The 25,288-nt window shown below is 42.5% G+C and overlaps 9 protein-coding genes and 1 non-coding gene across 14 annotated transcripts; 6 read left to right on the top strand and 4 right to left on the bottom strand.

The window, feature by feature from the left end:
- Positions 1 to 1,894: 1,894 nt before the first annotated feature.
- Positions 1,895 to 7,785, top strand: COX6AL2 (Cytochrome c oxidase subunit 6A-like 2). Of its 2 annotated transcripts, NM_140818.3 has the most exons (7): positions 1,895 to 2,089; positions 2,144 to 2,239; positions 2,303 to 2,545; positions 2,597 to 3,018; positions 5,359 to 6,064; positions 6,138 to 7,021; positions 7,255 to 7,785. In NM_140818.3, exons 1-4 carry the CDS (start codon positions 1,975 to 1,977, stop codon positions 3,010 to 3,012), a joined length of 870 nt encoding a protein of 289 aa, NP_649075.1. In that variant the 5' UTR covers positions 1,895 to 1,974; the 3' UTR covers positions 3,013 to 3,018; positions 5,359 to 6,064; positions 6,138 to 7,021; positions 7,255 to 7,785. The 2 variants fall into 2 exon arrangements, with proteins under 2 accessions (NP_649075.1, NP_001246828.1); NM_001259899.1 differs by lacking the exons at positions 5,359 to 6,064; positions 6,138 to 7,021; positions 7,255 to 7,785 and having other exon boundaries at positions 2,597 to 3,071.
- On the top strand, positions 4,863 to 7,785 carry Ir75d (Ionotropic receptor 75d; the record flags this gene model as incomplete). The annotated part of the gene is made up of 4 exons (NM_140817.3): positions 4,863 to 5,076; positions 5,359 to 6,064; positions 6,161 to 7,021; positions 7,255 to 7,785. 4 exons carry the CDS (start codon positions 4,863 to 4,865, stop codon positions 7,499 to 7,501), a joined length of 2,028 nt encoding a protein of 675 aa, NP_649074.2. The 3' UTR covers positions 7,502 to 7,785.
- Positions 7,071 to 10,673, bottom strand: Prp6 (pre-mRNA processing factor 6). 2 transcript variants are annotated; one of them, NM_001316442.1, is made up of 4 exons: positions 10,454 to 10,673; positions 8,868 to 10,386; positions 7,833 to 8,786; positions 7,071 to 7,759 (listed from the first exon to the last, which is right to left on the bottom strand). In NM_001316442.1, exons 1-4 carry the CDS (start codon positions 10,549 to 10,551, stop codon positions 7,535 to 7,537), a joined length of 2,796 nt encoding a protein of 931 aa, NP_001303371.1. In that variant the 5' UTR covers positions 10,552 to 10,673; the 3' UTR covers positions 7,071 to 7,534. The 2 variants fall into 2 exon arrangements, with proteins under 2 accessions (NP_001303371.1, NP_649073.1); NM_140816.3 differs by having other exon boundaries at positions 7,144 to 7,759.
- Positions 10,674 to 11,114: 441 nt separating this feature from the next.
- CSN1b (COP9 signalosome subunit 1b) lies at positions 11,115 to 12,988 on the top strand. The gene is made up of 2 exons (NM_079428.3): positions 11,115 to 11,283; positions 11,356 to 12,988. The coding sequence occupies exons 1-2, from the start codon at positions 11,251 to 11,253 to the stop codon at positions 12,898 to 12,900; spliced, it is 1,578 nt and encodes a 525-aa protein (NP_524152.2). The 5' UTR covers positions 11,115 to 11,250; the 3' UTR covers positions 12,901 to 12,988.
- A 104-nt stretch (positions 12,989 to 13,092) lies between these two features.
- Positions 13,093 to 14,451, bottom strand: CG6843 (uncharacterized protein). The gene is made up of 2 exons (NM_140815.3): positions 14,243 to 14,451; positions 13,093 to 14,164 (listed from the first exon to the last, which is right to left on the bottom strand). The coding sequence occupies exons 1-2, from the start codon at positions 14,312 to 14,314 to the stop codon at positions 13,136 to 13,138; spliced, it is 1,101 nt and encodes a 366-aa protein (NP_649072.1). The 5' UTR covers positions 14,315 to 14,451; the 3' UTR covers positions 13,093 to 13,135.
- Positions 14,452 to 14,490: 39 nt separating this feature from the next.
- On the top strand, positions 14,491 to 15,450 carry arx (asterix). Its single transcript, NM_140814.2, has 2 exons — positions 14,491 to 14,725; positions 14,794 to 15,450. Exons 1-2 carry the CDS (start codon positions 14,573 to 14,575, stop codon positions 15,142 to 15,144), a joined length of 504 nt encoding a protein of 167 aa, NP_649071.1. The 5' UTR covers positions 14,491 to 14,572; the 3' UTR covers positions 15,145 to 15,450.
- Positions 15,451 to 15,636: 186 nt separating this feature from the next.
- On the bottom strand, positions 15,637 to 17,170 carry RpL26 (Ribosomal protein L26). Of its 3 annotated transcripts, none has more exons than NM_001316443.1 (2): positions 16,906 to 16,941; positions 15,637 to 16,739 (listed from the first exon to the last, which is right to left on the bottom strand). In NM_001316443.1, the coding sequence occupies exon 2, from the start codon at positions 16,723 to 16,725 to the stop codon at positions 16,276 to 16,278; it is 450 nt and encodes a 149-aa protein (NP_001303372.1). In that variant the 5' UTR covers positions 16,726 to 16,739; positions 16,906 to 16,941; the 3' UTR covers positions 15,637 to 16,275. The 3 variants fall into 3 exon arrangements, with proteins under 3 accessions (NP_001303372.1, NP_001262025.1, NP_649070.1); NM_001275096.1 differs by lacking the exon at positions 16,906 to 16,941 and adding an exon at positions 17,131 to 17,170 and having other exon boundaries at positions 16,128 to 16,739; NM_140813.3 differs by having other exon boundaries at positions 16,128 to 16,739.
- Positions 17,171 to 17,751: 581 nt separating this feature from the next.
- CG3902 (uncharacterized protein) lies at positions 17,752 to 22,925 on the top strand. The gene is made up of 4 exons (NM_140812.3): positions 17,752 to 17,905; positions 17,996 to 18,101; positions 21,211 to 21,689; positions 22,080 to 22,925. The coding sequence occupies exons 1-4, from the start codon at positions 17,870 to 17,872 to the stop codon at positions 22,701 to 22,703; spliced, it is 1,245 nt and encodes a 414-aa protein (NP_649069.2). The 5' UTR covers positions 17,752 to 17,869; the 3' UTR covers positions 22,704 to 22,925.
- snoRNA:Psi28S-2566 lies at positions 19,589 to 19,856 on the top strand. Its single transcript, NR_002489.2, has one exon. It is a non-coding gene; the product is annotated as a snoRNA:Psi28S-2566 (small nucleolar RNA).
- NijB (Ninjurin B) lies at positions 22,767 to 23,662 on the bottom strand (the record flags this gene model as incomplete). The annotated part of the gene is made up of 3 exons (NM_140811.2): positions 22,767 to 23,096; positions 23,150 to 23,304; positions 23,407 to 23,662. The coding sequence occupies 3 exons, from the start codon at positions 23,660 to 23,662 to the stop codon at positions 22,962 to 22,964; spliced, it is 546 nt and encodes a 181-aa protein (NP_649068.1). The 3' UTR covers positions 22,767 to 22,961.
- Positions 23,663 to 25,288: the final 1,626 nt, after the last annotated feature.

Here is a 25,288-nt window from a genome sequence, read left to right as displayed (position 1 = left end):
ATAAAATTATTAAGCCCTTCATCTCATTCTGCAAATCAAATTGGTTTCTTTTTGTTTCAACATTTCAACGAGGGCTTCGCATAGATTTCTCTTTCTTTCCGCACGTCATAAATTATCGTGCCAAATTTATGAGTTTCCAATCAATATTAATTGCCCGAGGTATTCTTTAGAGGCCATTTCATTTGCCACCTGACACAGGAAGAAACCATTTAACTTGAATCGCTTTCACCACACACACACACACGATTCCATCCCATCGCACGACAAACAGGCATAAAATGCTTAAATGAAAATCGAAAATCGAATAAAAAAGCACACAATTTAATCCGAATTTTACTCGATGTGGCACATTGCATTGAGGAGCTTCGCACCATTTAAAGGTCCCGGCCCTTGATAAATGGCCCTTATTAATAACATACGTGTGGGCGTGTTCTGTATCTCCGAAGGTGTGTTTGAATCCATATACTGTATATGCTGAGATACCTTTGATTGATAGGGCTGCCTAAGCGTGTTTGCCTAAGGGCGAAAGGAGTCGGGGGGCGGGGCTAACGAATGAACGAGCGATTTTGCACCTTTTCAACAGGTTTCCCTGCCCTCTTATGTTCAGGCAAATTGAAAACGGGGAGTCAATAAAGCTGTAGACAGTCAGACATGGCCAAAGGCTAGACCAGGATCCTTTGAACGGATACATTTGCATTAGGGTGAACTTAGTTCTTGCCAATTCAAGATGTTTTTTACAAATTGGTACTAATTTTTGTAAGAAAAGTTGCAAAAGTGTTGAAAGTATTATACGATGGGGTAAATGCAGGAAAATCATTGTTAATAAAAATACTATTTTATTACATTATGAAATTATTTTTTAATTTTAAGGTAGTTAAGTGGTTCACCCTTATGCAGATTCATCATGTATGCCTGTGCAATGATGGATTAAATGTATTTCAAAGGCGTGAAAGCCAAAAGGTAGCACAAAGTAGCACATTGTGGATGCATAATAAACATCAAGCATACTTCAATTTAGCTTAGCCTAGGGTTACACAAATACAACCTTCGAAATAATGGGCCCGAAAGGCTACAAAACACCGCAAAGGTAGCAAAGGTTACATCCGCTCTATAAATACCACACACACTAATTGTCAAAGGCCTTAGGTCGTTTGTGCCCTATGCAAATCAGACACAATCCGCCACAATCTGGGGCAGTCGAGTGAAAGATCTTCGATAATTGCAATGCCTTCAAAGGCTAAACCCTTCCCACATGGAACGCAATCTACATGGCAAATAGGTCACCAACCCAACAACCAGATTTGCATTAATTTAAGCTCAATAAGCCCGGCAAGCAGCGGATGAAAGGCAAACTCCATTCGTTTGAAGAGCAATCATAAACTTGTTTATCCCATATGGATTACATAAGTACAACAAGGGATGGGAGCAAAAAGTACAATGAAGCAGGGCGAGTAATAAAATATGTACTGACCAACCGAACCCACAGCGTGAAAATTATAAAACTAGTTGAACACGACAGGCGCACGTCCAAAAGCATGAGCGAAATGATTAATGGACTGCCGCCATCTAGCGGCGGCAATTACTCACAGCGAAGAATACAACAGTCCATTGTGTAAGAGTGACTTAGAATTAAAGTTGAAAACTACAAAAAAAAATTCCCATAAAAAAGTTTAAAAAAATATATCACTAGTTTTGAGTTTTCTCCTAGAGCAACATCAAGAACTTTAGATTATTTAGGTAAAGCTTAAATTGATTTATTCTGTCTTTAACTTATCCTTGCCTTATAATCTATGCCCTCAGGATGAAGGACTGCAATTCAAAATGATACGTTGAAAATTTTCAGAAAAGCCAATGGCTTTAAGATTCTTCGAATTCTGGCTTTTCTAGGTAGGCTATCAGTTGGCATGTTGGGGAAATTGTAATTTAAAATTGTGTTTCGGAAATCTGTCTTTAAAATTATCTTTTAGTAAAAAAATGCGGCACTTACAATTAATGAAATATGTAAACCCACGGTTTGCAATCAACACGGTTATTACCCAACGCTTAATGTCAAAGTCTGATGGAAAATCTTCTGGCACAGGATCAAAAGGTATATGGTGTGTAAATTAAATATATTTCTATAGCGTTGATAACTCTATTACAGACGCGAAGTGTAAAGGTACTAAAGATGCAAAATCTTCAAATGCAGCAAAGAAATCTACTGAAGCAAAGGCCAAGGCTTCCGATGCGGCAAAGAAAGGTTAAAAATCGTTGCTTGTGAAATGAAAATATTAAATTTGGAATGCATGTTACATCCCCACAGCGACACCGCCTAAAGCGGCCAAGGAAACTAAAGTTACGCCGCCAAAGGACGAAACAGCCATAGCCGGAGGATCAAAATGCCCGCCAAAAGTCCAACCTGTTGCAGAAACTAGTAAAAATAAAAAGAAACTACAATCGTGTGATGAATTGCTACTAGGTAAAAGTACTCGAAAGCAGAAGAAACCTCTAACAGCGATCCAAGGAGGGGACCTTGGCTGTCCTGGCCGGACTGGAAAGAAACCACGTGGGTATAGTCATATAAATCATGTTCTAAACTGATCCTTTATTTTCGTAGAAATTGTTGCACAACACTCCAAGCTCTGGCAGAAAATCTCGCTCTTCGGAGTCCTGCCGATGATAGCCATTCTCACCCTTTTGGTTTTTAGCACTCGATCGGAAGAGGAGCGTCTTGAGTTTAAGAACTATGAGCATATGTACCGGCGGACGAAGCGATACTGGTTTAAGGATGGAAACCGTACCGCTTTTCACAATAGTCACTTTAATGCTTTGCCTCCAGCCGGATATGAGGACGAAGTGGACGAGAGTGGGATTGGACAGGATCCGGAGACGGACAAGGACAAGAAGGCTCGAATGAAAGAATTCGACAAGGTCGTCAAGAATTGGCGCAAACACTCGTCTAAAAGGGATGCGCAGCTCAAAAAGGAGGCAGCCGCTGCTGAAAAAGAGGCTAGAAAACAAGAAGCACAATAAGCAATGGTAATATTAAACTACAAAAAAATTTCACAAATTACCCACATAGACATTTAAACAAAAACCATGATCAGAGTCTGGGATCCATGTCTAATATCTCCAATAAAAGTTGTCTACAAATTATGTACAAAGGTTACAAAATAATTCATCAAGGGCAACAGGTCGTATGATTGATAAACATTTAATCTGCGCGCAGTCCATAAAAACGTAATTTTCAAATTGATATTATTATTTTTATTTTCTTTTTGAATATATGCATTTCAAATTAATTAATTTAAATTATTATTAATATGCAACCTTATTTAAATGTTGCTAACTTTTTAGGTATAAAATTTGAATACATTTAATTCATTTTCGCTGTTATCCTTCGTATCCAATTAAGGGGCCGATTTGAAATTCAGTACCCTTGTCTCAATTGTGTCCCGATTCTTTCAAACTTAATAGAATCAGAAAGTGTTATCCAGCAGCAAAAGCGTTTCCTGTTCGTTTGGCCCATGGATGATTATCCTTGCCAAATGTGAGACAGGTGCTCTGGGTAACGAACCCTGATTTATCCTTGGCGTGTCGCCCAGCTCGCCAAATCTGTGTGATAATCTGGTGTTGCAATCAGCGCCATATCTACGTACCATGCCACAAATGGTAGCCACTTTGTGCCGCCTTCTTCGTTTCCGGCCTTTTCGCCTTCTGTCCGCTCTTCGGCCATTTGTTTTTCCTGCTGCTTTTCTCCTAATGGTTTTCCTTTTTGCTGCGCTACGCTTCAATAACTTTTATCACTTTTAATTGGATTTTTCTTTATAGTCAACGCATGTCTTAGAGGACTAACACATGTTCAGATTGTAATTGTGTTAATGTCGTCAGGAGTGGGCCTCTTGGCGTGGCCATGTCCTTATCCTTATGTGTTGTCGTCGTCCTGTGACATCGAGCTAATACCAGTTTCTCTATTTTTACACTTGTGTGTGTATTTCTATATTGCGCCCACGCTTGATCAAATTTGCTTATATTTTGCCATCTTACTTTTTGCAACAGCTTTCTTAATTGCTTCCTAATGCCTTCATGCCTTCGGGCCAAATACAGGCTCTTAAACTGATTTTAGCTTATTTAAAGTCAGATTTATAAGGAATAATTTGCATGTTTAACTTTTCTAAAAGCTAACTTTTTGAGGCTGCGAAAGATTAATTTTCTCTTGTGCGAGAATTCGAAATTAAATTAAAATTTTAAATAATTTAGTTACTAATATTCAAAAAAAATCATCAAGAATATTTTTATTACAACTGGTAATTTATGAAGTAATTTATGAGTAATTTATTTACCTACATTTGAAAACAATTACTGTTCTCATAGTATAATAACCAATTCACCGATAGAACCAAGTAAATTGGCGAAATTAAACCCTCTGCAAAACTTTCCAATTCCTTTTGGCCCTAACTTATGTGCTTATCCCAAAGCCAAGTCCAAGTCTAGAATGTCGAAGCAACTTTCTCCGTTCCGGTCGTCGTTGACACGTAATTGACTTTGTCCGCACTTCCACGCGGACAATTTGTGCGCCACTTGCTCGGACCAATTAAACGCCATCGATGACCAATTGCAGTTGTCGCAAAATTGCTCGCGAAGATTGCCCTGCGTAATGACAGCAGATGGGTGCACGTGGATGTGGACGTGGATGTGGACCGAAAGGAAGCGCAGCGGAGTGTAATCAATGCATAATTTTAATGCAATTCTTGAATGCAATTACTGGCGACTGCCCTTTTGGCTATAAAAGCCGGGGACTCCAATCCGTGAAAAAAAGCGCGTCGGGGAAATGCAAAAGCGAAAGGACGGACAGCAACTCGTTAATACTCGCAGTCGCAGTGATGAAAGTTCAAGTCGCGCACTGGCTCCCTCTGATATTTTTCCTGCTCGTCAGTGGGACACCACGTGTCGCTGGCAGCTGGCGGAGCGAATATTCCCGGCAGGATCCGGACCCGAAAACACGGTGGGGCAATCAGTTGCCGGATATGCTAGTCGCTTACTATCGCCACCACGGCGTTCACAGCCTGATGCTGGTCGTTTGTCACACGGACATTGGTGAATTAACCCTCTGCATGCAATGTGCTGCTGGGGACAAATTTATGACCCCACAGTACACTGGCCAAAATGAGCTTAGGAAATCCATATCTCACGTTTGAATTTGCCAAAGGCCTAATTTCACTTAATCCTTATTATTTGAAGTTGGTCTGAGCACATTAAAACCATGCTACTTACATAAGCAAAAGTTTTTACATTAGATATACCGTTCCATACTTCTAGACACCTCTATTAATCGAATACTAAATTTTGTTTTCTCTGTACTCGTTTTTTCCCCTCTAGCGGATTTTCGCCTTTGGAAGCTTTGGCAGCACTTCAACCTCAACAATTTCTATGTGCAGGTCAGCACGGAGAGCTCGCTGAGGGACCTGCAGCATGTCGATGCCCTGGATGAACATAAGGACGCTCCACCGCCGAAGAGTTTCCACGCCAACAACTCCACCCACTGGGAGACGTCCTTCCTGCTCCCCGCATTGCCATACAAAATGGGCATCCTGCTGCTGGAGTTCAGCAGCGAGTGCGCCTTAAATCTACTCCGCTGGTCTGCGGCCTCGGAACATAATTACTTCACCACCAACCGGTTCTGGCTGCTCCTCACCGAAGATCCAGGCGATATCGATTTACTCGAGGATCCGGAAATATTCATTCCCCCGGATAGTGAGTTGCGGGTCCTTCATTATGAAAACGTTGGCAACTTCTCTTGCAGTTTAATCGATCTATACAAGGTAGCTGCTTGGAAGCCTTTGAAAAGAACCTTGGTGGGGCACAACATTCGAAATTCGCGGCACGTCATTCATGCCCTGCAGCACTTTGGTTCGGCCATAACTTATAGACAGGATCTGGAGGGCATAGTATTCAATTCGGCCATAGTAATTGCCTTTCCGGATCTATTCACTAACATTGAAGATTTGTCGCTGAGGCATATTGACACTATATCGAAGGTTAATCATCGCTTAATGCTGGAGCTGGCCAATAGATTGAATATGAGGTTAGAAGGATTTCCTCTTGTTGTCTTTTTAGATCAAAAACATTATGGTTCTTGAGTATATATAAATACACAGGATCGAACACTTTCCATTTCCAGCTACAATACCTACCAAACAGTGAACTACGGATGGCGACAACCAAATGGATCATTCGATGGTCTCATGGGACGTTTTCAACGCTATGAACTGGACTTGGCCCAGCTGGCGATCTTCATGAGATTGGATCGTATTGCATTGGTCGATTTTGTGGCTGAGACTTATCGAGTGAGAGCTGGGATCATGTTTCGGCAGCCACCTCTCTCGGCAGTGGCCAATATATTCGCTATGCCCTTTGAGAACGATGTGTGGGTGTCCATTTTGATGCTACTGATCATCACGACCGTGGTCTTGGTTCTGGAACTCTTCTTTTCGCCACACAACCACGACATGTCCTACATGGATACACTAAATTTTGTTTGGGGTGCTATGTGCCAGCAGGGTTTCTACGTAGAGGTGCGGAACCGATCGGCGAGAATCATTGTCTTCACCACATTTGTTGCAGCTCTCTTCTTGTTCACCTCGTTTTCGGCCAATATTGTGGCCCTGCTGCAAAGTCCGTCGGATGCTATCCAGTCATTGTCTGATCTGGGACAATCGCCTCTAGAAATCGGAGTTCAGGACACGCAATATAATAAAATATACTTCACCGAGTCCACAGATCCCGTAACGAAGAATCTTTACCACAAAAAGATCGCGTCCAAAGGTGAAAATATCTATATGCGCCCCTTGCTAGGAATGGAGAAAATGCGAACCGGCTTATTTGCATACCAGGTTGAACTCCAGGCTGGTTACCAAATCGTCAGCGACACCTTCAGCGAGCCGGAAAAGTGCGGATTAATGGAACTGGAGCCTTTTCAGCTGCCCATGCTAGCTATTCCAACAAGGAAAAACTTTCCTTACAAGGAGCTCATTCGAAGGCAGTAAGAATATTTTATATATAAACATAGTTTCGCTTTCCAATTGCATTTTACATTTAAATAAAATAGGTAATTTATTAAATTTTATACTAAAAATCCAATAGTAATTTAAACGTGTAACTAATCAAAATATGCCTAATTAAAAATTTTACAGGGATAAAAACCCTTTTATAATTTACAATTCAATAACTTGTTCGAAAAGAGGAAATCATAAAACACTTTGTTTTAACCCACAGACTACGCTGGCAGCGAGAAGTAAGCTTGGTGAATCGCGAGGAGCGAAAGTGGATTCCTCAGAAGCCCAAATGCGAGGGCGGAGTTGGCGGATTTGTCTCCATTGGCATTACAGAATGCCGGTATGCTTTGGGGATCTTTGGGTGTGGAGCTGCTGTCAGTTTTGTCCTGTTTCTTTTCGAGTTTATCTTCAGACACTTCAAACAAGTTTATCGCATAATTAAAGGCTATAGAGAAGTGCAGCGCTAGGCTCCACGCGTTTAATCCAAACACACTTAAAACTTAGATGGGTATGGATAGCTCCCGGACAACAGCACGCAGCACCTCAGGTGTCTTGAACTGCCAGTTCTGGATGTTCTTGCTGACCCGACACCAGGACTCGCCGTGCGTGGGCTCTGCAGAAATGCACCGATCGAGGACCTCCTGCTGCTGCGCCTCCGTGCCGTGGAGTAATTCGAACTTGTAGAAATATGCCCAAGCATCACCTAGATCTGGATCGATCTTGACCTGAAATAAACAAATGATTAGCTCTGAACATGTTTGTTTCTATTACATTTAATAGGTAGTATAAATTACTTACAGTTCGATTAAACCAGTCTCGGCACTTAGAGAACTTGTGCTCAGACCAGAACAGTTTTGATACAGCTAGCAGCACATGTGGATCGTGCTCGCATTTCTTGAGAGCATCCACTGACTTGGTCTTTCGCTGCGGCTTGGTTTCCATGAAGATAGCCTCCGCCCATAGCTCACCAGCGTTGGGACATTCCTGCAGTGCTCTTGCCATCATTGTGCTGGCAATCTCCTTGAGGCCCGCACGCAGCTCCACCCTGATGGCCTCCAGCCAGAGCACAGCCACTTTGGGGTTGCGTAAACGTCCTCGTTCCAGAATGGATCGAGCCTTCGTCAGCACTCCTTTGCGCTCTTCTAGATTGGCGGAAAGAATCCAAAGTGGGATGGACGTAGGACACTTTTTCAAGCCCAGAGTATAGGTGGCAGCCGCATCATCTGTCCGTCTCTGCTGCTCCTCAATCTGACCCTTCATCATCCACAGTTTGGGGAAATCTGGGAACACTTCCACCGCCTCCTCCAGCAACCGCAGAGCTTCGTCGAACTTTTCCAAAGCCCATTCCAGGCGAGCTGATTTCATCATCACCCTTGGTGTCGGTGCCGATCCTCTAGCCTTGGCTAACAAGCGTCTCGCCCGCTCATATTCCGAGTTCTCTGATTCCAACTTAACGGCAGCCAACCAAATGTCCTCGGAATTGGGATTGGCCTGGAAAGCCAAGGACAAAATGCCTCTCGCGGCTGGAACGTCTCCAGCCATCCATTTGGATTTGGCCCCCATCAGCCAGAGAATCTCCGATTTAGGACAATGAGCCACGGCTCGCTGCAACAGGGCCTCCAAAGATTCGCGGGTGCCATGGTTCTTTTCAAAGTAGGCGGCTCGCAACCAGATGCTTTTCTTCGAGGGAAATATTTGGAGGGCATGAGCGTAAACAGCTCGAGCACACTCAAATGCATTTTCCTTTGCGCACTGAAAGAGGGAAAATATAATACGGTTATTTTGTTCCAAAAATGTTACAAATTTGAAAAATGAGTGTTTCTTAATACTTACGAATTCAGCATCATCAATCCAAGTCTGCTTGCGATCCTCCTCCTCCACTCCTATTCCAATGACAGCCTTAACAATGGATTGGCAACAGTTGACTGCTCCTGATTTTTCCGCCTCGATGGCCTCCTGGAACCACTGATCACGGTTGATCTCCACTCCGTTGACGGTAAGCGAGGTCAATGATCGATCAATGATCTTTTCCACCATGTGAATATTACCATTGGCCTCCTCCAACTTAGCAGCTGTGGTCCAAATCTGGCGATCAGTGGGAATATTCTCGCGAGCCTTGTTTAGAACCTTTCGGGCGTTCTCGTAGGTTTCCAAGCGGGCGAGAGCCAACCAAAGTTCAACGCTGGTGTTGCAGCACTCCACGGCGCGAGAGAGTAGAATCCGTGCATCATCAGGATTCTCGAGTTCCACAGCCGCCTTCCACAGACGAACTGAATTTGGAATATGCTCTAGAGCTTTTCTGAAAACTCTACGCTTAGCTTTGGTCTCCGATTCCAGATCTGCGGCTTTAATCCAGATCCTGACCGAGGTAGGAATATGACGAGCCGCTTGCGCGATCACCGCTTTGGCTGTATCTGGCGGCTGAAGGCGAGCTGCTTCCAGCCAGAGATCCTCAGACTGGATGTTCATTTCGCAGCCCCGCATTATCAGATTCCTCGCCATCTGAACCTTGCCAGTCACTTCTTCCAAACGGGCGGAGGCAATCCAAGCTGGTGGATGGTTAGGATTCGTTTCCCTCACACTCTTGAGCAACAAACGAGCCTTCTTGATGTCGTTTATGTCACCACCATAAGTGGGAATCATACTCTGCAGGTCGGTGAGATAGCCCTTGGGATCCACCACCGTTTGGCCTGTCACGGAATCGGAAACCTGCGAAAGCTTGACGTTCATAAGAGTGTTACGAGCCTGGCCAATCTTTCGCAGATCAAGATCACCCGTAGGTGTCAGCATGCCTGGAGTAGCTACGCCAGGCACCATAGAAGCCAAGCCCGAGGACGGATCCAACGTAGAGGACGACTCGCCGCCAAGATTTCTGGATATCAAGCTGTCCGGCAGAGGGGTAAACTTTTCGGCCCTTGGATTTCGTTGCTTTCTGTTTCGACTGTCGCCCACTTCAGGAATCGTGGACCACTCCTCCGATGTGACACTGGCCAGTGAGCGTTTCAGGTCACTGAACTGCTGCTGGATCTTCGGTCGCTCCTGGCGGTACCGCTCCAAATCCTCACGCAGCCGGCGATCACGATACTCTTTGCGCTTTTCGTCCATTCGCTTGTCTATCGAATCGTAGATAGCGTCCGCCTCCTCGTCATCCTTGTCGTACGGATCCTTGGAGAACAGGGAGCCGCTGTAACCACTAAACTCGTCATAGTTTGAGTCGTTCAAGTCTTCGTCCTCCTCCTCCTCTTCGTCTTTTTTCTTACGTTTGGTGGCCGGCGGAGCATGGCGGTCGTCGGATACATCGTTTGCATCACGGGCAGGACCAATATCGGACCGAGTGGTGAATCCTGTCGCTCTAAAATAGAAAATATACCATTAGCATTAAGTTTTGCTTTGCGAGATGCGCGTTTGGTAGTACTTACCCACGACCGACGCCGGCAACATAGCCCAATGGGGCTGGGACGCCCAGGAAATGCTTTTTGTTGCGGTTGGCTATAACCGCCGCCGTTATGTTGGACATCGTGGCTTAGTTCTATATTAATATTATCTACTTTATTTAATAAATTTCACAAACAATTGAAAGTTTTCTAATGCGTGGTGCGCTTCTTCTTCTGAAATTAGGGATGGGAAAAATATATCAATTTATCGATATATTAAAATAAATGTAAATATTTATATCGTGATAGTTTTTCTATGATATATCAAATATCGCTCTTTCTGTAAAATATTTTATTGGACACATGTGGATTCATAAAAAACTGAAAACTAAGTTATTATTCTTAAAGGATCACTAAATTATTATATTTATGATGAAATATCTGATGATAAATGATAATATATTATGAAATGTCAAGAATAATTTGTTTGGGTACTTTATCATTTTGATAATTTTTTTAAATGAAAAGTGTCTGATAACGACCTGTAGTCGCGGATTATAAAAGTATTTGATATCGGAACTTAGCCTAAAACCAACTATCTTTGTTAAATATTTTTAAACTGATATCAGTGTTATTTTTTGTTATATTATTTGTTGGAAAAGTGGAAAATGGTCTTCTACCATACAGTTGTCATCTATCGATCAAAAGCGTTGTTCACATTGTCCATCTCTAGATTATCGGTGTAAAATAATTTGCGAATCGGAAAAATTAATTGACGAATAAACAAAAACGTAGCTTAAATTTTTCATTTTCCCTGGACTTTCGTTGCAAATAGAAGCAGGATGCCCGTGCTGCCGATGCCACCACTCATGCAGGTAAAAAGTAACCAAAAATGCGTTATCTGAAGCCATATAATCAGCAAAAATCGCTTATTACTCCAACAATAGAACGCCGTGGAGCCGATGCAAGTGGACATCGCGCCGCCGAACGAGGACAACGAAAACAACGAGGAGCAGCAGATTGTGGTGGAGAACCCCAGCATCGATCTCGAAGTGTACGCCAACCAATATGCCGGGATCGTGCGGCTCCATCGCCTAATTTATGTGGCGGACGTCTGCCCGGTTTTAGCCGTGGAGGCTCTGAAAATGGCCATTACTTACGTTCAAACCACCTACAACGTAAATCTCTACCAAGTGCTGCACAAGCGCTTGAGTGATCTAAACGCTGGAAATGCGCCTGCGCCACCAGCAAATGCTGGCGGAGATCAGGCAGGAGCAGCGGCTCCCGGTCCCCTGGCAGCTGCTCCCCTTCCGGATATCGCGGCACAACCTGTGGCTCAGGCTCAAGGACAGGCTCAACCCGCTGTCGAAAAGGATGCCTTCGCCTACGATGCCGCTTGGGTAGACACCAAGATGAAGAAGGCGGCTCTTAAGCTGGAGAAACTGGACTCAGACCTCAAGAACTACAAGTCCAATTCGATCAAGGAGAGCATCCGGAGGGGCCACGATGACCTGGCTGACCACTACCTCAGTTGTGGCGACCTCACCAATGCCCTGAAGTGCTATTCTCGGGCCAGAGACTACTGCACTAGTGGCAAGCATGTGGTAAACATGTGCCTTAACGTGATCAAGGTGTCAATTTATCTCCAGAATTGGGCCCATGTGATGAGCTACATATCCAAGGCGGAAAGCACCCCGGACTTCGCCGAGGGCTCCAAGGAGGCTAATGCCCAGGTTCATACTCGCCTTGAATGCGCTGCTGGTCTGGCGGAACTGCAGCAAAAGAAATATAAGGTGGCCGCTAAGCATTTCCTCAATGCTAACTTCGATCACTGCGACTTTCCCGAAATGATCTCCACCAGCAATGTGGCGGTCTATGGTGGCCTCTGCGCCCTGGCCACCTTTGATCGACAGGAGCTTAAGCGTCTGGTCATCGCCTCTACATCCTTTAAATTGTTCTTAGAACTGGAGCCCCAACTCAGGGATATTATTTTCAAGTTCTACGAAAGTAAATACGCCTCATGTCTGACGCTTCTGGATGAGATTAGGGACAACCTGCTGGTTGACATGTACATTGCGCCCCATGTAACCACTCTGTATACCAAGATACGCAATCGCGCGCTAATCCAGTACTTTAGCCCCTATATGTCAGCTGATATGCACAAAATGGCCATGGCATTTAACTCGTCGGTGGGCGATCTGGAGAACGAGGTGATGCAGTTGATATTAGACGGACAGATCCAGGCGCGTATTGACTCCCACAATAAGATCCTGTTCGCCAAGGAGGCGGATCAAAGGAACAGCACCTTTGAGCGGGCTTTGATCATGGGCAAGCAGTACCAGCGTCATACCCGCATGCTTGTTCTTCGTGCTGCAATGCTCAAGAGCCACATCCACGTGAAGAGCATTTCCCGGGAGGGTGGAAGCAACCACGGCGCCGAACTTTGCGTCTCCGCCGGATCCTCGACAACTGCTCAACTCGCCCGAATCTAGAGCAATTTAAAAGCACCACTTAATACCCAATAAATTTTTTAAGATATGTATATCACAAGCTGGCAAAATAAATAATTATAGCAAAGCTAATGAATGATTTTAAAAACTAGTTGGTTCCTCAAAAACGAAAAAGCACCATACTTCATCGTGTAAATGAAATATAAATTAAATTAGAATTTTAAATATGACGATACAAATTGATAAAAATTTATTGGTGGGTTTTACAAAACTAATTCTACCGCCTGGACCGATCTCTGCGCTCCCTCTCCCTTCTTCGGTCTCTGCTAAGCGATCGCGAGCGATCTCTGGAGCGGGATCGATCTCTCCGATGCCTATTTTCATTGCTCCGCCGTTGGTAGCTATGATCCGAGTCCCTAGTCCTTTGATGTCCATTTCTTTTGTCGTCCCTGTGATTGCTTTTGTGATTGTCCTCGGAGTCGCTGCTGTCCGACGATGAAGAGGAGTCTGAGCTATTGCTAACTGAGCCCTTTTTGTCTTTTCTGCTCGATTTGTCCTTCTTGGATTTCTTTTTCTTGCTATCTTTTTCGTGCCTTTCCTTTTTTGATTTCCTTTTTGTGGGCTTCTTGATGCCCTCGCCTTTGCGCTTCATTCGTTCAATCTTCTCCAGTTTCTTCAACAGCTTTAGCTTTTGTTTCTTGGACAGGGATTTGAGAAAAACTAGTTCGGGATTTTGGTCATCGGCATGAGCGTCCTTCTCGCCATCGCTGGGCACCAGTTGATGTTGCTGTTGAATGGCCCTTATGCTCTGCAGCTCCTGTGCCGATCGCTTCATCATGAGGCCATCCTCCTTCATCTGTTCCTCCAGCACGTTTTTGGCCATGATGTCGCTGGCCTCTGTTTCTGCGTGCAGTTTCCGTGCCTCGCTCATGGAAATGCTGTACATGGTGCACTCCTTGTCCGTGTTGATGTGGCCCCACTTGTGGCACTTGAGACAACGCACATTTCTCACCTGGATGCCGAAGGGCTGGTCCCTGATCTCGGTGTCGCCCTTGCAGTACGACTCTCTAGGAGCGTTGTACTTTCGCTGCCACTCGAACTTGTACTCCGGCTCGTTGTCATCTTTTTCGCGCTCCTTTCGCACTCCTGGCGGTGGCTCGTACATGAAATTGACGCTCAGCTTATCCTTGCTGTCCTTGCTGAGCATTGCCTTGTTCTCGTGCAAATTCTGCTCCTTTTCATACTGGTTGCGTAGCTCCTCCTGCTTCTTTTTGTACGCCTCCGCCTGCTGCTCCGCCATCCAGACCTGCAGAAGGTAATCCCTATAGTTTTAGGCGTTTTGCTGGGGAAGAACATATTTCATCAGGAGCCCGGAGCCACTTACCCTTTTCAAGTTGTCCCTGGAGGCGGGGTGGAAGAATTTCTTGCACATGTAGTTGTTGAAGCCCTTGCCCATCTTGCTGCTGTGCAATTTCGCTACCAAATTGCAAACAAATAACCAATATACAACTTTTATAAATACTTTCCAGCTGCGATATCAGGGCACTTTGACTGCGCTTATCGATAGGCTAAGAAAAGTATCGCATTTCATTATCGGTATAGTAACACAAGTAGATAAAGCGTTGCCGGACTGTTTGTATTTTACGAATACATTTTAAAAGCAACTCGAAACCTTAGGTTTTGTTTCATGATGAATAACTACGACGAATCCGATATGGTTTATTGCCCGTACAACAAGGAGCACAAAATGCTGCGCAAGAAGCTCCAGCAGCACATCTTAAAATGCCGTGTGATCTACAAAGACACGGTGGAACTTATGGTTTGTCCCTTCAATAGTTCCCATTTGATACCAGAGCCCCAGTTCTTTGTGAGTACAGAATATACGTAGTAGTTACCTTGTATGTCCTATTAAAGCCCAGCTTTCTGCATACGTAGCAACACACCCAATCGTGCGAGGATCGAAACATTATAGTACACTATCAGACCAGCGCTCCTGCTGTCCTCAGCGAAGACACCAGACACGCGAAGATCGAGTCCGAGGAGAACTGGGATGACGACGAGAGTGTGCCCGATTACGATCCTCAGGTCTACTGTTCCAGGGCCAACATAGTGAGAGAGCCCAATGGGTTGTTTCCCGCCCAGCGAAGGGCTTTCATCGAGCAGGAAAAACGTCGTCACTTTGGCGAGGATTACGAGGAGGAGAAGAAGCCGCGGAAGGCCAAGGCTCGCGCGGATCTTCGTCCCACTCCCTACGAGCACAGGAGGCCATACTCAAGGCGCCAGTAGTTCGTGTTCATCAAGAATTACTCCCACTGCCAAAGAACAAAAACCAAAACATTTTATCGGGGCTTATACTCGTTATTATAACCAAAAAAAACAATTCCACGGCCAAATTGTTAAAATTAACATGTGCTGTGAAACAAGTATTGCTCGCAGTTCAGATGAGCAAATGACAAAATCAATCTCATATTATTCTGAGATAATGAAAATAACATACATATCCCAAATTCATGTACATGTGTAAACTATGTGCCTTTTTCCATTAACGACACAGATAATCGTGAAATAAAGCATTTCACTTTGTTTCTTATCAAAAAAAATACTCGTTTCTTACTCTTCCTTAACCTATCAGTTTATCCCCAACAATACCTTTATTCGTTTATACCTTTAATTCGTTATTGCCAAAGTGGGTATATAAATAGGGGAAATCCGACGTATATTGGTTTCTTTAGTTATCCTAATAATATTGGCTGTTTTTCAAATCGGTCTGTTCTGTTTATTCTACCTACAAAATGAAACTCTTTGGGAAAGTTAAATAGCTTTGAAAGTTTGCTGTTGATGCTTATCAAGATTGTATAGTAGGAATACACGATCGATTATACATGTAAGTAGCCATTACGTATTAAATCTGCTATTTTTGGATTTTTGGTTACAAGCTTAACTTAAATCAATCATTTGACTATTAATTTGAATGGATGGATGCCAAATACAGCATTTTATAAGTCCAAATTCAATGAAAACTCTATTTCAAGCTAATGCAAGTCAATTAAAGGTTTTAACTTTTAGAGTAACAAAAATATGGAGAAGATGGCAGTATAAGTTATATCTGAAACAGAATCTAATCGGGCAGTAATCAAACATCAATAATCTTTGCAAAACAAATAGCAGAGCGTCTCTTTTTAAACTACTCCAAAACTTCTCAGCTACGTCGGTTTTCCGGCACATTTATCTAAAACTTCATTCAGGGAAATAAGCCAACAGATCCATTTGTGAAAATCAACTTTCCTTTATTGTAAAGAATGGCGCCGTTTTCACACGCGATTTTTTTCAGATGTTTTGTTTTTTACACTAAGCGTTACGGTAAAAACAGTAAACAGCGACGTCCCAGTTGTCCAGAGCAGAGTTTTAGCCGGCGATTTACGCGGTCTCCATGGGCTGGGCGGCGGTCTCCTCGGTGTACTTGCCCTTATCCTTGCCGAGAGCGGCCAGACGACCCTTGCCGCGACGCTCCAGGATGGCCTTGCGGTCCTTGTCGAGCTTCAGCTTGACGATCAGCACCTTGCTGGGATGGATGCCCACGTAGACGTTGGTGCCGTTGGCGTTCTCGCGCTGGATCTTCTCGACGTAGACGACGAACTTTTTGCGGTAGGCCTGGACCACCTTGCCCACCTGGTTGCCCTTGAAGTGGCCGCGGATCACCTGGACCTCATCGTCGCGGCGGATGGGCATGGAACGCACATTGTACTTCTGGCGCAGCTCCTTGGAGAGGGGAGCGGACATGAGGCGCCTGCGAATGTGGGAGGGAGCCTGGAAGTGACGCTTGCGGTTCTTCCTGCGCGACGACGACACGAACGGGTTCTGTTTCATCTTGCTTGTGCGGGCTGTAAACAAAAAATAGGCACTGCTTTATTGGCGGGCTCTCCGAAATTCACAATAATTGCACGAACGAGTCGTGCGTTGTTTTCTCTGCTCGATTTCATTGTTTATGGGGCATAATATGTGGGGATGCCGGGCCAAAAACGAAATTAATCACGAAAACGCACTCACCGTCGAAAAATCAACGAAAAGAAAGAAATTTGACAGATGGGTCGCGGTTAGGGATGGCAAAGAGGCAGTGCTGGAGGTGGTATTTCGTAACGATAGTTAACGATGTTATCGGTTGTACTTGTCAGGGGTGAAGAGCATTGGATTCTACGTTTATAAATGGTTTTGATAGCTCATTTTCCTTCTTCTACGCTTATTTTTTTCCTATGAAATTGTTTAAATATTTACTGTTTTGTTTATGTCTTCCTGTAACTGTTTAATTTAATTCAGCTAGTATCGATAACACTGTCATCTCTAAGTCGTGAACTGTCAAATTCAAAGCATGTGCTTTGCAACACTTCAAGGGAGTGTGTCTTTGCTAAAATCGTGGTCTTGTTTTCACTGTTACAATTCAATATTTTCCAATTGGAAACCAGTTTAAATTTTTCCCAACTCGTGAAAAATAAAAATAATTTTAAATTTTCGTTAAACGTTTTTATTACGTTTTAAAAGCATATTTTTCACATGTCAACATACTGATAGTTATAATTTAATAACGGTTCTTAATACCTTTGTAAAAAATGAAATACAGATCAAGGATCTAACGAAAGGCCATTAATAAAGTAGATATGTAAGTAATATAAAAAATATAGACAAATAGTTTTAATAGAATCAATAGCAATTCAGTGATTGAATTCATATTTTTACCAGCGTTGAAGAAAGTTCAGTAACATCTGTTGATCATCCGCACTAACAGAATGTTACCGAAAAGCTCAACGAAATACAGCCCGCTGTTAACTAACATGGCGCTTCGCCAACAGCAACAGGTTTCCTATGGTCCACGATCCCCACATATGTGGAGAATGGAAATTCAGTCGCGTGTGAGCAGCCCACTTTTAACGTTGTGGTGTCTCTGGGGATCAGATCCAAAATTCAAAAAAGTCCAGTTTGGCCTCTTGATTAAATCAATTCTTCCACTTCATTCAAGATGATGAACAGCCTAAAGAAATTGCCCGTGCGCATGGTGAGTTGGCCACGCCCCCCTAACCGACACCTTTATACATACATATATGCCTACAACTAATTCCTTTTTCTTTATTAATTAACTTTTTAGCTGGCTAACGCTGCACGTCAGCAAAGTGCTGCGATGTCCTCGGCAACTGGTCTCCCCCCACCCCTCACCTTTCTCACCGACGATGAGAAAATGATGAAGGAGACTGGTGAGTATACCCTTTGGATCTAAATAGATCATAGTGTTAATGGTACTGTACACGGAGTTGTAGTCCCCATTTGATAGGCGTGTTTTTTCTCCATGTCGAATTTTTAGATATTTTTATGGTGTTTAGAACTTGCTTGGTGTTACGTAACACCAAGCATCGCATTTTAATGATGCTCTTGTTATTTATTAATTTTCCATTGTGCTAACCAGCTGAAGTCTTGCTGCACTACTATGTGTGTATTCGTATTTTTCGAGTTTTGTTCTTTTTTTTTTCCTTTTTTGCTGATAAAGTTTATTCAGTTGAGGGAAACGCGGAGGAGGCCGCTTGCCAGATAAGCACATTTTTATTTTGATAGTAGAAGTAAAATGTCACTAAGTATTAGTGGGTAGGTTTGTCCATTTTCTTTATGACGTTTGTATGTTTAAATATTACAAGATATACAATTTCCGATTTGATCCTTATTGTAAAATGACGATCAACGATTATTACCTTATAATTAATTCCTTATTAAATTAATTTTTCTGGCGATTATTATATAATTTGTAATGATTAATCCCTTAAATTTTTTGTAGTGTAATAAACCTAATATTTTTAAGGTAAATGAGGTCCTTGAATGTGTTTCTATGTTTATAATTTATTCCCTTTGGTGAAAAATATTTTTATCTATATAAAATAATTTTTAATAAAACTATTTCAGTATTTAATAATAGTATGCTTAAAAGTTACAAAATATTAATGATTCATCCCACTGAGGTCCTTAGGTGACAATTTTGTTATGTACTGCCATAATAAGGTTAGCTCTTAAAAATCATACGATTTCTTAAAGCTGGTTACATGCATGTTTAATGAATATAATTAAATTTAGAAAGTTACAAATAATATAATAATATAATATATATAATAATATTTCGAATATCGTGTTGTGTCAAATGTGTTTAAAAGTGTTCACTTAAACTAAATGAATATATGTATTCTTAAAAAGTGCACAATTAATGGCCGAAGAGCTAAAGCTGCCAGCTTGGCAAGTTCAAGGTCTAACCTTATAACAAGCTTTTTTCCCGATGGAAAAATTTTCCTCCCACCTGCTTAATTCTTTAAAAAATTATAATTAATTGATAATAATAATAATTTACCAGTGAGAAAACTTACCCAGGTGGGCTGAAGGAAAAAGGGGTGGGCCCCGCACACACGCCCACCCTGCTCACACACACACACACGCGTGTTCTAAAAATAGCTTTTGCCCACCGCCAACGCTGAACATCGAGTTTCGTCGCTGATATTTCTCGGTTGGCCGTGGTGTTCCTCGTTGAGCGGCCGGCACATAAAGAAAGCAATTTACCAAAGCGCGAGTTCGAGCCCTCAAATTATAAGCCTCTCTCATCCAAGATCCTCTCATTTCCCCTCCCACAGAGTACTGTTATTGCGTGCGCGGAATGTTTCTTATTAAACTTATATAGTGTCCTTAAGGATATCCTTTAACCACGAGTTTTCACAGGTCAGTCAGCTGTACGGTTCTGGTTTTAAACGTCAACCGAATAGCGTTACACCAGTGATAGAGCAATAAATGCGGCTGTGCCATTCCCCCTGTCCACCTGTGGCCACTGTTCTAGTGGCCACGCCGGGCAATCCGGGGCGTGGCACTTGGCCGGGCGCCCTTCCCTAGAGAGTTGAATTACCTGAGTGGGGGGAGGACGACGACTTGTTGTTGTTGTCCCCCTGCAAACCATCTAATTCCTAGTTGGGAAGGTTACATTTCCTTTTTATCACCGATCACCTTGTTTTTCCTCCATAATAATTAATAATCCTCGTCTCGCTTATCAGTCCCTCAACTGGACTCAATCTATATGGCTTCCCATATATATACATATGTACATATGTATGTGTGTTACATACAAATAATTCTAAGTGGGAAAGTATGTGTCTATATGGCCTAACTGTTGCGTAATCTGAGCTGAATGCAAAGTGGCTAAGTGCATGAAGTCAAACTGGTTTTTTTTTATATTTTTCAATCATATATCATAGGCTTTGGCACAGTTAACACATTTTAAATTAAATTATTACATTAAATTTTCTGTTTTAATATGTATTTCAAAGTGCTTGATTTTTTAAGTAAGCTTTAAGTACGTAAAAGAATAGCAAACACACATTTACTCGAACGATTATTACCTTCAAGAACCAAGTACAGTTGCCCAAAAAAAAAGCAAAATTTCAATTTCAGTCTATATCAGACTAAAGAAATGACCTGATTTTATTGAATTTCATATTTCCACTATAAGCCAAACTCCAAAAAGGACATGTAAAATTTACCATCAAGCCCATTGGGACACGACACATCTGTTCGAAATTTTCCGACTGACCCCTGTCCATATGTTGGAAAACTAAATGAATATATAAAGTTAGTTAATTATTTAAGCAATTCCCATGAAAAGTGAGCGAAAGAAAGTATTTCCAAATGTGTGCAAAACGGCAGGAAAGTGATTGAAGAAGGGGCGACGGAGGTGTGGGAGCTTCTGTGGGTGTGTACCAGTTGGATTTCCAAGCAGAAAAACAGAAACACAAAGTCAAGAAAAAAGAAAAAAATGCTTAAAAAAGATCAATAATAAATACGCTGAGAGAATAATAGAACTGCCGAAAGAAGACAGCTGCGAGAGCCCCACGCGATCGTAGAATCTAGTGATAAAAAACGAACACACGAAGACTTTTTATCTGAGAGACAAACGCGTGTAGAAAAATACATACCTCAACCTACACAAGCAAGAGATCAACAGCAAACATCGCGCCCCTTAGAAGAAAAAGAACTCCAAAAAAAATAAAAATCAAAAAAGCTTAAGTTTTTACCTTTTTTCAAAAACGTGCAGTTAAAAGCTTATCGAAGCTTTACAAAAACTTTGACATTAAGCTCTTTCACCGATCGTTACATTCTATATCTACACATATACATATACACATATGAGTTATACTTAAGGTCTAGGAATTCTTATGTGTTATAATATATTTAAAAAATAAAAAACCTATTTTAAATGTATCTAAATGTATGCAAGCATATTTGACGTATATGAGTTATTTCACATGTTTCATAAACCATGGAAACTTTCCTTTAAACTTTCAGTTGCCAAACTGGCTCAGGAGCAGATCCAGCCCTTGGTGAAGAAAATGGACTTTGAGCACAAATTCGATCCCTCCGTGGTGAAGGCGGTTTTCGAGAACGGCCTGATGGGCATTGAGATCGACACCGAGCTGGGAGGCAGTGGCTGCAACTTCATGACCAACATCGTCGTGGTGGAGGAGCTGTCCAAAATCGATCCTGCCGTCGCCGCTTTTGTGGACATTCACAACACACTGGTCAACTCGCTGATGATCAAGTTCGGCAATGCCGAGCAGAAGGCGAAGTATCTGCCTAAGCTGGCCCAGGAGTACGCCGGTAGCTTCGCCCTGACCGAACCCGGTGCAGGATCCGATGCCTTCTCCCTGAAGACCGTCGCCAAGAAGGACGGCTCCCACTACGTAATCAACGGCTCCAAGATGTGGATCTCCAACTCTGATGTGGCGGGAGTCTTCCTGATCTTTGCCAATGCCAAGCCAGAGGATGTAAGTATATATTGTTTTAAAGCCATTTAAATTTAGAAATAAATCATATTTTTATTAGTTTTTTTTTCGATTATACCCCCTAGCTTCGTTTTCACTTTTTCGCAGACCACTGAATGATTTCAAAATATTTTCCGTTGCTAATCTTTATGTTATTCCAACTGATTGCCAACTAATCGCTCTCAGATCAAAGTTCACTTGATTGCAGTTCGTTAAATATTAAAATATGCAAATGAGTTTTCTTTTCAAATATAACGTTTGAGGAAACAAATTTCATATTCCAATTATTCGACTGCATAATATAAACTTTCTTCAATTATATTTTACTGAACAAAAAATCTGATTGCGTAATTCTTTCAAACTAAAACCTTATCGTTATCTTGTTTTTTGCAGGGCTACCGTGGCATTACCACCTTCATTGTGGACCGTGAGACTCCCGGTCTGATCGTGAACAAGCCGGAGGACAAGCTGGGCATCCGTGCCTCTGGAACCTGCCAGCTCACCTTCGACAACGTGCGTGTGCCCGAGGAGAACATCCTGGGAACCTTCGGCCATGGCTACAAGTATGCCGCCGGCTTCCTGAACGAGGGTCGCATCGGTATTGCTGCCCAGATGGTGGGCCTGGCCCAAGGAACCTTCGACGCGACCATTCCGTACCTGCTGGAGCGCAAGCAGTTCGGTGATGCCATCTATAACTTCCAGTCGATGCAGCATCAGATCGCCACCGTGGCCACGGAGATCGAGGCCGCCCGCCTGATGACCTACAATGCTGCACGTCTGCAGGAGCAGGGTGTGCCCTTCCAGAAGGAGGCGGCCATGGCCAAGTACTACGCCTCCGAGGTGGCCCAGAGGGCGGCGATCAAGTGCGTCGACTGGATGGGAGGCGTTGGCTTCACCCGTGATTTCCCGCAGGAGAAGTACTACCGTGACGTGAAGATCGGAGCCATTTACGAGGGCACCACCAACATGCAGCTGAGCACCATTGCCAAGTGCATCAAGAAGGATTATGCGGCCTAAAGACTACCCCGATACTCCTCCTTCCCCCAACATATCCCCCACACAAGCTGAGATATCGTACGTCAGATACGTCAAGTGCATTTATGCGTGGGAACCGCTGGAACAATTTTGACGGCCATCCGTTATCGGTTCTCACCATGTTAACGTAGCATTTACCACTTAGTTGATTCTGTTATGCATATTGTATAAAATACAATTAAAATATATACACATATAAAATTTAAATAAAACATATAGTTGTATAGTATGGTTAATTCACTAATGACTGCCTCCTCCATCCGTTGTGGTAAATGCGGCCAGCAGAATGTTGATCACTGTGATCATGAAAACTCCCATTACGAGCAGATCGTTGGTTCTTTCGTAACTTCGGTTCCTAAATCGCTTGAGACGTCGCTGCGGAGATTTTTTATTTAGTGAATGGACTAATTGAAGCTCTACTCACATACTTTAAAGATCAGCATTATGCCAACTAAAAGCTGCAGCACCAGGGAAAGTATCACCATAATCATGCTGTATATGTACGTGGAAGCCTTGTCGTTATAGGTGATCAGGAATCGCAACTGATTCGCATTCGCCGAAAGCAAAGCTATATCCATTAGGCCTACAAAAAGTAGTTTGAATATCAGAGTTACAAGTTGTGGTTAGCGTTCTTTAAACTTTAAGTATTGTAACTTTCGAATAGTGATTTGCATTACGTTCTTACCTTCAGCTACATTTTTGTTGGCAGCATAGCTATTCTCTGTCGAAAGATCGCTGGAACATTTCTTGTTCGATTTTTTGGATTCTTGTAATTCACTGGTGGCCCTGGATGGGAACTGGTCGTCTTTTATATGGCTTTCATGCACCTGAATATCCAAATCCCTGCCAGAACCGCAACATGGTCCACTGGTTGTACTGGCGAAACTTTCCCCGGAGCTGGGGGAATCCTCCAAAGATATTTTCACCTCGCCGCTGTCCATTGTTCGAGTTCCAACCGATTAATAAGCATTTAAATGCTCTTCTTTTAAAAAAATGCGAAAAGCTTTTCTTGTTTTTGAGCATGAAAGCCGCAACTGCGGTTTAGTAACTGATAAAAGGGAATGACACTGACCGAACTACCCTAAAAAAAAAAAAAAAAAACTGGGCCATAAGCCGACCTGAAAAGTATCTGATGGGTTGAGATACGCACTAAGCATGTTTGCCTTAAAGTATGCTACACAATCTTATTTAAAATGAAGGTAAAGTGGATGTGTAAGATACATTTTATAAAATATATGTATGCATGTACTGAGGTATGTATGTTGACTCCGTTTTGTTGGATTATCCCCACCTAAGAACCCTTTTGTTTTATGCTCTGCACGTGAAGTCATAAAAAAGTCACAAAACCTGAATAAACAAGACCCACACTAAAGTATCTTTGTGTTGCAAAACCTCAAATTACCTTTAAGTTGATTCCTTAAAGTTTTACCCATAATTTTGTGTGTACTTTTTTTTATATATCAGAGACTCCTAACAAATTCACTGTTCGACCTTTTACAAGTAATTACAGATTCTTCGTCAATAAACTTTTAAACTTGACAGACAGCTGTCACAAGTATGGCAGTATCACATCGCAAAGTGGGAGGGCAGTTGTAAAACTTCTGATGTTAAGGTGCAAGAAGGTGTATTTAAGCTCTACGTATGCAGAAGCCTAGATAAACGATTTAAGAAGCGTTGAAAAAGCATATTGTAACGAACAATATTGTGATATGTGCATATGTACTTTAGAAATATTTATTAACAGAAGAAAGTTTTTTTCTTGCGTATACGCAATATTTTTATTTAAAGTACCTAAATAATAAAAACAAAGTGCGAAAAATTATAAATATTTTTACTAACCTATTCACTATTTATATTTTCATCATCTTATCATTTATGCTATATATGAGAAATGGAGTGATAAAGGGTACAAATGAAAATAACGCACAAAGATTTAGACTAAAAAAATATATTTTATATATTTTATGGAACATAAAGTGCAGAAGCAACCCTTGCAACCGTGTCGCATTGCAGGACCGAAAGGAGCAAGTGCGTCACGAAACCCCCCCCCCCCCCTTCGCGATTCAGCTGGACATAAAAAGACAGCCGTTTGTCTGCGGCTGTTATCCTTTGCCCGACCTCTCCCCACACCTCCTAAAACTGAGCGCCACTAAAGCGGGCAGACACAATGGATTTCTCTCTGCAACCGGCTTTCTCTCTGCATTCTGCTCTCCTCTTTTTGCCACTTCCACTCCGCTCCCCATCCCTATCCAACGGTTTGGTGTAGCACGTGCAGTTTGTTTGCCTTTGCCACTTTGTTTCGTTGTTTGTTATGACTGGAGCTGAGTTAGCGCTCTCTCGCAAATGCCGCTCTCTCCTTGGAGCCCTGGCACACTTACAGAAAAAGTTAGAGTTTAACTGTGGCTCATGATAACATGAGAAATAAAGTGTGAAGAAATAGGAAGTGTATTTTATATCCATTGTTAATTTTGCTTTGTAAGTAATTATTTAACATTGTTAAAATTTGTGAATTTGGATGAAATGCATATTTAAATCCAATAAAATGATTTAAAAGACAATATCAATAT

Source organism: Drosophila melanogaster, chromosome 3L, assembly GCF_000001215.4.
Source record: "Drosophila melanogaster chromosome 3L".
NCBI classification, from domain to species: domain Eukaryota; kingdom Metazoa; phylum Arthropoda; class Insecta; order Diptera; family Drosophilidae; genus Drosophila; species Drosophila melanogaster.
This window is presented reverse-complemented; position numbering and strand designations above follow the sequence as displayed.